This window comes from Brugia malayi (genome assembly GCF_000002995.4).
Source record: "Brugia malayi strain FR3 genome assembly, contig: Bm_v4_Chr2_contig_001, whole genome shotgun sequence".
Lineage (NCBI taxonomy): Eukaryota > Metazoa > Nematoda > Chromadorea > Rhabditida > Onchocercidae > Brugia > Brugia malayi.
The window spans coordinates 8,599,845-8,611,729 of NW_025062476.1; the positions used below are offsets into that span (position 1 = coordinate 8,599,845).

At 33.6% G+C, this 11,885-nt stretch overlaps 1 protein-coding gene across 1 annotated transcript; it reads right to left on the reverse strand.

Annotated features, from left to right (window-relative positions):
* Positions 1 to 324: 324 nt before the first annotated feature.
* On the reverse strand, positions 325 to 3,692 carry Bma-ldh-1 (Uncharacterized protein; the record flags this gene model as incomplete). Its single annotated transcript, XM_001900173.2, has 8 exons — positions 325 to 390; positions 608 to 709; positions 928 to 1,051; positions 1,263 to 1,383; positions 1,477 to 1,650; positions 1,918 to 2,091; positions 2,221 to 2,338; positions 3,567 to 3,692. 8 exons carry the CDS (start codon positions 3,690 to 3,692, stop codon positions 325 to 327), a joined length of 1,005 nt encoding a protein of 334 aa, XP_001900208.2.
* Between the last annotated feature and the right edge of the window lie 8,193 nt (positions 3,693 to 11,885).

Here is an 11,885-nt window from a genome sequence, read left to right on the forward strand (position 1 = left end):
ACACATTCAATACACTACGGAACATATGCAACAAGCTACTGTCGAATTTTACTTTTAAGACCATTTTCTTCAGCCGAAATTTGAACGCACATGACATGCTTTGTGAAGATACTATGAAGAACAAAGCCTTTGAATTCTATTAATTTCAATTTAGTGTCAAAAGCATCCAAAAATAAATAGTACAGAATAGAAAGTAAGTAAGTTCAAATTAAATCATTTTGGTCAGTATCTATGTTTCAATTCACTTTTACCAAAATTCATTGCGAAGATTATGAGTGTTAGGTTTGACTCTACAAAATCATGCATTCTCATCTCTTGATCTCTTCAAAGACCTTTGATACCGCATTGCACTTCGTACAACTGCGCGGCAGATTTCTGAAGCTGCTTTATCTGAAATAAATTTAAACGTTTCCCACTTTCCCAGAGAACTTGTTATGCCTATCTGATGCTAGACAAAGTATTAAAAATCGAAAAACCTAAAACTAGCAGCATAAAAACTGAAAAGAAAAGAAAACAAATGCGCAAAAGAAACGAAAAAATAGTTAAAACAATGAGCATATTATTGATTTCAAAATAAATTTTCAAAATATTGTAACTTAAAATATACCTCAGTTTCATTCAGATTCTGTTTTACGATGTGAGTGATGCCATTTTCACCAAGAACGACTGGAAGCGATAGATAAACGTCTTGATTAATGCCATGTAAACCCTGCAGCAAGAGTTATTAAAGCTAATAACTTTTAGCCAGTTATAAAACCGTTTTGAAAATTATCTAAAATATGAATTAATCTATATAATAAATCTATTCATAACTATTTCATTAACTATTCGTGAGTTTTCGATCTCTCACAACTACTTAGTGAGCACGAAAAAAAATTAAAAACTAAAAAATAAAAAACGAAAAATAAAAATGACAATAAAACAAACTTTGACGTTGACGGAAAGAGCACAAACTGAACGCGTATTACGAAGAGCAATTGAGGCAATGGCAGCTGTGGACATACCAATAGCCCAAGAAGTATAACCTTTCAGCTTGATGATCTCATATGCACTAAAACGTTAAAATAATTTTTAAGAAATCAAAACATGTTAAAGAATTCATAAGACCACTTTCAGTCATTGTAATCTAAGATACTGTGTTAATAATTCTAAGCTTGTGAAATTTACTGGTAAAGTGATGAAATTCTTATTAGATGGAACGAACATGTCCAGGAAATTGAAATATACAGAAAGAGAAATATAATAAAAATATTAAAACGTGCGCTGAAACAACTCCTTTATGAACTTCTTCCTGCCATTTGTCTGAATCAGCGCTCTTACCAATGTCCGGCTTCACGTCCCGTAATGCAACACCTGCTACATTAACACCAGACCAAACCGGAACTAAAAATTACTGCAATAAAAATCAAGTGGCGAAATGATGTAGTATGAGACCTTGCAGTGAATGAATCTTAACTAATCTATGACGAAACCAACCGCTTGAATCGCCATGTTCACCAATGATCCATCCGTGACAGCTAGTTGCTGCAATTCCAAGTTTCTCGGAAAGCAAAAAACGGAAACGAGCAGAATCAAGGTTCGTTCCACTACCGAATACACGGTGTGGTGGTAGACCAGAAATCTTCCATGCAACGTAGGTGAGTACATCGACTAAAAAAAGTTAAGAAATTTAGCATCACTACTAAAATTGATAATTAATGAAGTGCTTATAAATACATCGTTCAGTTCTTGAAAGTTAATGAAACGACCCATGCATTGCTTAAAAGCGACAAAAATCAAGGAAACGTCGTAACCAACAAAAGAAATACTGGTCAGCTTAAATACAGCTCTTTCTTTGATGAGCATAAAAAAAAGTTTTTCAGTTGAAGATTTTAAAGAAAAATTAAGAACTTTTTACTCAAACGGGAAAAATGAAACCTGGATTGGAAACAATCAAAAGCATAGCATCCGGAGAATTGGCTACCAATTTAGGAATGATGCCCTTGAAAATTTCTACATTACGCTGCACTAACGAGAGGCGACTTTCACCCTCACGTTGACGAACACCCGCTGTTACTACACAAAGCTTCGAGCCCTTGGTGATTTCATAATCTATAATTTAAAAGATTTAAATAAAAAGTGTCAATATTAACAAACAGGTTTAAATACGCTCATAAATGTGAAACCATATGAACAAACATTAATCAAGCATCACTCCAAAATAAGGAGTTCATAAATTACCGACGGAGGCACGAATGATACACGGGTTCATAAATGGGACACCATGTTGCAGATCCATCATTTCTCCCTTTAACTTGTCCGCTACGACATCCACCAAACATAGCTCACTGACAATATTCTGCAAACCTTTCAAATAAGTAAAATTCACTTCTAGACAAATGCAACTTGTTTGGAGTTAGTATTCTTTGGACTCAAATTTGTTTCAAGTCCCACTTTTTTAGGTTATATGGTAAAAGGTTAAGTTGAACTTAGGCAATTTATCTTATTCAAGCCAACTAATAATAACATTTCGTGTAAACCGTTACGAAACTAGATAGTTTTGAGCAAAGGCTAAAGATTGACTACAAATCACCAGCAAAATCACAAAGGAACAAAATTAATTCCTTTTTCCTTCATGGCTTCATTTTCCATAAACTTCACAGCCATTACTTCCTCTTCCACTTTCTCTTTCCCTTGTTCTTTCCACAAACTCGATAACCAATTATTTTCTCTTTCATTTTTCCTTTCCATCAATCACAGTTGTTTGTGATTGATGCACTAAGTGATTAATGTCAAATGAAAATATAATGCTCTCTCACGTTCTTTCACAAGCCGTACAAATGACCTTGCATTATAGAGCGATCTCTATGAACGAAACTTCAAATATTCTCATCGATACATTCATTTCTCTGTGAAACGCATTAATTGTGAATAAAAAATTCTGTTACAAAAGAAAACAGAGAACAAGAGAACAGGACTATTTTTAGGAAGACCTTAAACACCAAAAGTGCAGTGAAGGATGGTGAATCTGAAGTCACTTGTAACAACAATCTGAACTGTCAATTCTATCAATGATGAAGAAAGTAGTGCTAAACCAGTTCAAAAAGATGCCCGATCATTATTTACCACTTACCAAATACTACATCAGTTAAGGGTTAGTTTGCCAAAAAAACCTATCTCATCTTCTGAGAAATTAATTCTGAAAGCAGCAATGAACTCAGCAAATATCAGTATCATGTTCTAATTTGACTCCCTTTTTTTTTGTTGTTAACATGTATCTCAATCCATACTTATATCGGATAATACACAATGTTAAACGTGGCTAAAATTTAGTATTTCAAAGTGAAACCTTTCCTATAGAGGTACAAATTTGCTGTGGAATCTAACTGCGAATTAAAATTATTGGATCTTATCAACTGAAAACCGTTGCTAAATTGATTGAGATGGAAAATACCAGTTCGGATTTCACAATGACAGGGTTTTACTTCAGTGACAAAAAACAATATTTCGCTTTTCAGTTATACAAAAACATTTACTTTTCATAAAACTTCATAAATTCTAATAAAAAACGAAGCGAAAGAAATAACCTTTTGCATAATGCTAACAGCGCAAGCCATGCCAACTTGGCCAACACCAACCACCGTAACTTTAGAGTGCGGGGTGCGATGTGCAGGGACGATCTCCTTGAATAGTGCTGCTGTTGTCTCGCTCATTCTAAAATAAGATCTAGTCTTAATAATCTAGTCTATACTTAATAACATATTAGGTCTCACCCAGTGTCTGTATTTCCGTCTATTCTACTTCCTCAATTTCAAGATTTCCCATTAATATTTTTGATATTTTAAATAGTATTCTATCATTTGAAACTAAAACAAAAAAGTAAGGACGACACTTCAAACGTAAATTTTGCCCATTTTAAAAGTGCAGAAGTTTCATCATTTATTAATGATGGAATATGTTCTCACAATCCCCTTTTAACCAATACCCACCAAACATTTCGAAGTGTGAAACAGTTAGATGATTAACTGATGAGTTGGAATGAATTTCTCAGCTATATCCGAGTAAATGTAAAACTTTGTGCGAAGGCACCGACAAGTTTTTTCTGAAGTATTTATTCAGAAATGCAAATTTCTGGAAACTTTGACGAAAAATAAGTTTAAAATAATCACGTCTACCCGGCAAATAACTAAATTACCAAAATATCGACGAAAGTATTAACCCTATACATCTACTAATTCTCAGAATGACAAACTGGTGAACTCGAATTGATTAAGTAGTTGCGCAGTTCCCTCATCATATATGATTGCAAACAAACAACAGCAGCTGTTATAAGTACTCCAAAGTTTCGTCAGAAGCCCTTTCATTTCCTTTTCACATACTTCCTGCATTCTACCGAAGTAAAGTGCAGGAAATAAGGAAACATTTAAGTGGCAGGACTACAACGGTCTCGTAAAACGAGGAAAGAAGAATGATGGGGATGGGAAAGGCAACAACCTGACATAGCGTGGACTATCGCTGATATATGCTGCCTGCTATTTATTCATGAACGTCTTTTGTTCCTTTCTCTTCTCGGGCGTCAGCGCCTCTCAACCAATCTAATCAAAAGCTGACACCGCGTGCATGTCGCGCCCGAAACCTTTCCAATAAATGTAGCATCTACGCACTCACTCAGTTCTCCTCACTGCTTGGGCATAATCGAAAGTGTTTTCTCTTCTTTACTCTCTCCCTCCCTCATTTGTTATCATGGATGACGAGAGAGTTTTTCAGTTTCCAGCAGTAGTGAGGTCATTCAAAATTTAGCAGTATGTAAAACTCGCCGGTAGCTAACCTGACAAGAGAAACGTAAGAGGGAATTAGCGAAGATATGCTTTTATAATTAGATAGAGATGTGTGGGATGAAAATAAGTGATATTTTGAATGAAAAATGGAAAGAAAGGAATAAGTTTTTCACTATAACTCTCATTATCATCAGAGGAAACTTGCAGTGTAATTCTTTATAACTTATCCTGTATGGTGTATGGTACCCTTCCCTCTCAACAGTTGAAGCAAAATAACAGATCTCTCAAGAGCTTAGCGTACATCGAAACATTTACATACGAACTAACCTGACAGTTACCAACTGTCTTATAAATTCCAGTCTCCCTAGAAAAGCAAACATCTTTATCCTGACGTCTTATCCTTCGGATATCAGAAATATCAATCCTACAAATACCACCTTCATTCCGGAGGAACTTACGTGTCAACGCTTATTCTTCCAGAAAATCAGTTAAATCCGTATGAAATCCACTGCTGATAGTAAGAATGATAACCGTACAATAGTGCTAAGAAAGTACAAGCAGAGGGAAGTGCGCCTGTTGTCCTCAGAGAAGAGAAACAAACCGGAAAGATAATGGGACGATTGAGAAGTAGGAGAAAAACCAAAAAAAGGACGCCAGAGGTTATTCTGAAGTGACCGCCAACACATACACATCTCACAGTTGCACATAATTATGAAGACTACCTCACAGTAGTTAGTGGGGAGGGGGAAAGGTTAGGCACAAAAAGGTTATCTATAGAGACGTTCGTGGTCATTGATGGGAAGGCTGACGTCCTTCCACAGCTTCCTTGTGTTGGAGACAGCTAATTCAGGTTGCTGCTGGTATACTAATTAGCCTTTTGGCAAATCATCGCAGCGTGGAAATAAGAAACAGTTCGAATTGCATTGGACATGGCAAATTTCCAGTGCTACCATCTTTATGCATCTGTCTACGATATGATTTTGAATTTAACATGAAGGAAATTGCTAAGATTTCGATCATATGTGTTAAGAGATAAGCGACAAGTGTGTAAGGTGACCTGACAAGTTGTAAGCATATTGTTGAAGAGTGACTGTTTAAAATAAATCTTGTCGATATCATGACAGAACACGTCGAAAGTAGTGCAAATACAAGAAATGAGGGGACTATTATCAAACTGATCGAACATTTCTCAATCCTTTGGTTAGGCCTATCTCAGCAGTGTTTCAACAAAAAATGGCAAAACATGACGATTTCACGTGAATGAAGTAAGTCTCCCAAAATGAACGAATGAATATTGGAAAGAATAGCGTTCATTTTCAATGTTCATTTCTTTAAGTTAGACGTTAACGCAAAAATAACTTTCGTGAATATGGAGGATAGAAAGGCGAATTAAAAGTTAAATTTGGTTTTTACCTGGAATTCTGAAAAAAATTGGATTTCAATCTGAAATCGCTTCGTTTGCCACGTATGTTTAAATGTCAAAAACATGCAAAATAAATGTGGAAAAACTCTAATGCAAATATGCAAAAATAGGAAAAATTGTAGTGGAATTCTGTTTAAACTTATCTGTATTGTATATTAGTTGGCACAAATAGTCTAGTGTATATTTTGGTGTTAGAAAAAGTTCGGAGAAATTGCAACCAAAAGCTGAAAAAAAAGTGATTTCAACTTTATAAACATAGAGAAAAATTAATTGTAACGAAGACAAAAAGGAGGTTCGCTTTAATCTGATAACATTTATTCACTAAAGTTTACTTAAAAAGGTGCCTAATTTCTCAGCAGGAATTTTAAAACCTGTAGGTATTTGGGAAAATTTAATCTAGCTGATGCAGGGCTAAATTTTTTCAAAGACAGAACTGTTCTTCTAAAGAATAGGTTCAAAATTTTTTTCCCTTTTGGCTTATGTGTTCAAAAATCTTTTCATATTTGTCACATTTGATCTTTGATTTTGTCAGAAAAGATCGTTGCATTTAATCATCTTCCTTAACTGGCAATAGAAAGCAGAAAGAAATTTGCAATTTCAAATAAATGTTTTTGGTCAAATTATTGGTCACATTTAAGAATAAAGGATTTTTATGGCATCTTCATTTTTACAAAAACTTATGTTTGACTTCATCAAATTTTCAGGATGAAACTTAATTTTAATATTGTATATTATAAATCTACAGTGTCACAAAGTAAAGTATCAATATTGTATTCAATCTATGGAATTTCGACAATCTCAGTTTCAAATACCAGCCAAATCGTGAGAGCGCACAAAATTAGTAAGGTTGAAAAAGATACTTGAAGTAAATTTATTTTCATTCATGCGGGCACCATATTGGTAACTATCCTAATGTCAGGCATATGGTTTTATCTTTACAAAACGACGGTATGTCTTTTCCACTAACATTAGTTTTCGTGAATTCGTTTACCAATACATCAACTTAGACAATGCTAATCATCATAAAATGCTTCAGTGAAACTCAATGTGATCGTGACCTTTCAAACCTATTTGTCCACCTGGACAGACAAACATATCTAAAACCAACTACCTTTCCTGATTTGATCTTTTGTGAACAAAACTTGTTAATATTTGAGAAACAAGGAAGGTCGATTAGGAATGTGAAGTCCACAATGTACTGCTATCAATCCAAGGGCTGTTTTGTTATGATAGGAAGAATTTCTCCAACAAGTTCCACAGCCAATTCACTGATGTGTTTCAGGTTAGATGGATGATGAGATGAAAGGACGGAAGCTTCTCCTTCTCCGTGTAATTCTCAACTATATGATATTATGGCACAAAATTTATTTCGTTATCTGAGAAAAATGATTTTATAAGGATCGGTTATGATGCTGATGCAGGGATGAAAAGAGAGCTGTTTAGAAGCTATTTAGAAAGAAAAAGTCATCCATTCTTGAAAAGGAAAGAACTGAAATTGTTCCTAGTTCCACTTTTTATGCAGGTTGCTGCTATCAAGGTTAATTAAACAAGGAGAGACATGAATTTCTGCTGTGTTTTTATGTAATTTGAGTAATCAGTCCTAAGTTTGCTTGAAAAGTTGAGTTGTTCGACTTTTCTGCTTTTGATTCCTTACTCTGATAAGCTAGACCGAATTTAACTTTCAAGCTTCTATTCATATAAATTTAAACCGTTATTTCCAAGCTTCACTTAAGTGAAGTCCAGCCTGTAATTATAAAAATCAATAATTTTCTTTTTTAAAACTTCCTTTGTTTAGATTTAAAGAAATGAAAAAAGTAATCAGAACAAAGCATTTCCAAATAGTAAAGAAGGTAAAATTTGAAAATTTCAGTGTTTTTTATTTCCCATACAAAGTTGAAATGGGAAAAAAACTTCAATTCTGTCCCCAAAGAATTTTGTATCTAAAAACTCTCTCATAATGAAAGCATAGTTTGGTATAAGGAGACATATCGGAAACAGACGTTGAAATGAAATGATATGGTCATGACGCGCACGACATAATTCATACATTTATCGATTCATTTTACGCTCTCTTGGAGGGAAGGAAAAGAAGAATGTAAGGAAGAAGTGGAGTGAATCACTGATATTGATTGACTGTGCTTTTTTATCTGGATTAATTCTCATATAAGAAGGGAAAAGAATTCAAAAAATTTTACATCCAAAGAGGAACTTAAGAGAAGTTTCTTCCATTTTTCTATTACCCAACTCTTTGCATCTTTCTCATGTCTGAGGAACAGAGGTGGAAGCTATCAATTTTTAAAGTTATGCTGCTTAATAGAATGCCCAGGTTAATTACCAGTATAATTTAAAAAAATGTCATTTCAGTGATAAAAAGGTATTGTTGGCAATGTCGAAAAGTCCAAAAACGGTTGCCATGCAACATTAAGTTGGTGAAAATACTGCAATCTGCTTGGATCTTACTAAAAGTACAATAGAAAGAACGGATGAAAAAGGTGAGGGACAGTTAGCGATAGTTAAATTTATTTTCTGAGGTAATTTTTCAATTTCTCTTACCAAAAATTTCTGGATTCAAAAACTATTGTATTTGAAAGTTGTCTTGAAATTAATACATTATCATACATTATGCCTTCAATTTAGATTTCTCTTTTTTTCACTTGAACATCTAAGGACTAAGTGTTTCAAGTCTTCGGTCATTTCAAAAACGTTTGCAAATTAATTGAATTTCAAAATTGTTCGGAAGAATGTTTCCATTATAGAAAACTGAGATGTAGGCAGTGCATTTCAGTTTTCAAATTCGAATGTTTGCCGACATAATCTCAATCACATTTGTGCACTCTCGCGATTTTGAGCGTTGATTATTTAGAGTTTCTTTTCGTTGAAAGAGAGATTCTGAATCCCTCATTTTGATCTTTATTTTTGTAGACCTTTTTAATATTGTGGAAAGAGAAATGAGTGTCATTAATCCAAAAACCTTCGAGAATTGGTATATAAAAGGTATATTTTCGAGACTTTTAGAAATTTAGTAAGGCCATAAATGTCATCTCTCATTCATCATAAACATGACACATAAAAAAATTTCAACTTACGATGCCGACATTTTCGTTTGGTTTTCGCTATTCCAATCCAATTTGAATTAGATTTAACCGAAATTCTGTGAAATATGAAGTTACATTAAGACTTTAAGTTAAAAATTGCTGAAATTAGTGTAATGTAAAATGAGACAGCGTGAAAAAAATTGAAATGTTGGAATGGAAATTTTATTTCAAAATACTTGCAACTACCTCATAACTACTTTTTGAGAATCTGTTTTTGATTATGAAACTCCGTTTGATGTAATTCATTATTTTGTTAGAAATTTTTTATTGGAAAACTTCGCAAATTTTTAAAACATTTATCATTTGCGGAGAGATTTATTATTTGCAATTAATCATAAAAAGGGAAATAAAATCTAGCTATCTCATCGTAATTTCAAGGTAAAATTGTTTAAAAAGTTAGAGTTTGAGTTGTAATGGTGGCAATCTTTCGATTATTTAGTGAATTACAAATCATTTTATTAGATTCCTTTTACTTTAAAATTTGCATAAAAATTGTTAAATATAAATTATATTAGGCGGCAGAGCTTGCACAGTAGTTTAATGCTCATCATAGGCTTTAAGTTGAAGGACCTCCCAACATCTAAAACATTTTTGAAAAAACAATGCTTTAGTTATCTGGGAGGAATTGTTCCTCCGATTTTAGGGTTTGGTTAATAAAATAATTTAGGAATGAGTTGAAGATTACTTCAACAAGTTTAGATGAAATGGTTTAAGGAATTTTAGGCATGAATAATTATTAATGTCATTTCTAGTAGTTAACAAAGCGCAAGTGCTATTTTTTGATTTAATTTGCTTCTTCTATGTGTAGTGAACTCTCAAACATTGTTGGAATCTCAACCTAACGATATTTGATTTGTTGGAAACAGGATGAAGATTCAAAACTATAGAAACAGTAATGATTCATATATGATGAATTTAAAATCAGATTAGTAATATCCTTCAAATTGGCTATCAAACCACCGACTCCTAAATTCGAATGTGGTGCCAAGCAAACTCTTGAAATGGTGCTGTCAGAAGAATGAACTGATTAATGACTTTTCCACTGATTTCCTCTTCTTATAAATGATCATGAAGTGCTACGTTTGCAAATTTTTTGTAAATATTTTTCGAAAACGTCTTTAAAAATTTCCATAAATCCATCTTAGAATATTTATTTAGATTTCACTAAAACAATCAATCTACTGCTTGATATGCACGTTGTTATTTATCGACCTGAAAAAAAAAGATTTTGAAATCTATAAAAAATCAAATTTTCGTCTTATTCTGTTCACCAGATTACTACATTTACCAGTTAAGAAAAGGAATAGCAATTTCTCGAACCGCACTTTCACCAAAATCAATGTTTATGAAGCCCAACATTTGAACTCATGTTCTGATCAGGGTCTTGAGGAAGTTAATATTATCAAGCAGGTTGGTTATATTAAAAAATGATTGAAATGACTATAATTCACTCATTTGTGTGATAACATCTTATTTTCAATTCATTTATTAACACAAGAACTAAAACAGCAAGCGTATGTTAATGATACGAGAATTTGTCCAATACTTAACATAAGAAAATGTATATTTTGCTGCTGCGAGAATGGATTAAACCTTAAATTGTCTAATAGGCGTAGACATGCTTTGAACAGTTGGAGAAAAGGCTGACAGTATGAATTTGCTTCACAGATAAACTAAAAAAGGTTCCTCAAACTGATATCAGTTCCCTACCCTTCATCATTTTAGCATTAAAATTAAATTACACAAATAAATGCACAACACGTTTACTTTGCTCTAACTTCCCGAGCACAAATGGTTGAAAGGAGTGCATTCTTTTCACCAGAACGAAAAAATATCTGTGCCAAATGCACTGCAAAAGTACTGAGGGCAAAATGAATCGAAAGTGCACATTTCATAACACCTATTTACGGATCTGTAACAGCTGCACAGAGCAGTTCTTTAGAGAACAGGAGGCATTCTGTTCCAATTGTATCATTTCAGCTCGCACATTTTTGCAACAAGAAGGAATGCTTATTGTTATTTTAATATTGTTTTGTTCTAAAACAATCACAAAATATTTCAAAGAATACAAACAGCATTTCCGCATCTCCGTTACATTCCAATGAATGTGGCATGGATTATATTATTATTAATTCTCTGCACCATACAGTAACATTGATAGGAGCATTACATGTTCCTTTTAACTTTTAATTTAAATTGCGTTCAGCTGTTCGGTCCGGAACTGAATTTGTCAAGGCTGCTTATAGAGCCAGTGTCATCATATGGTTGTGTCACAGAACATTTCTAACACAATACCTACCACCGCTACTGCCTTCTCAATGGCTCAAAGGGCCGAGACTTAAATTCCCACACTGAATGTGCCAACACCGAGGTAATTTGTGGCATGTGGAAGGCCGTTTCCTTAAAGTTACAATACACCGTTGGCTTAGGCTCATATCGTAAAGCGGGTTGAAAGGGGGGTGATTGCTTTTATAGTCTATTAAAGTATTGACGAAGCATAAATCAATAAGTCTGTACGATTGATTATTTATTGCTATGATCGCTTTTGCTTCGTATGGTGCTTTATCTACTTTAATAGGATTTTCAAGGTAATTGGTTGTGAACTGAAAG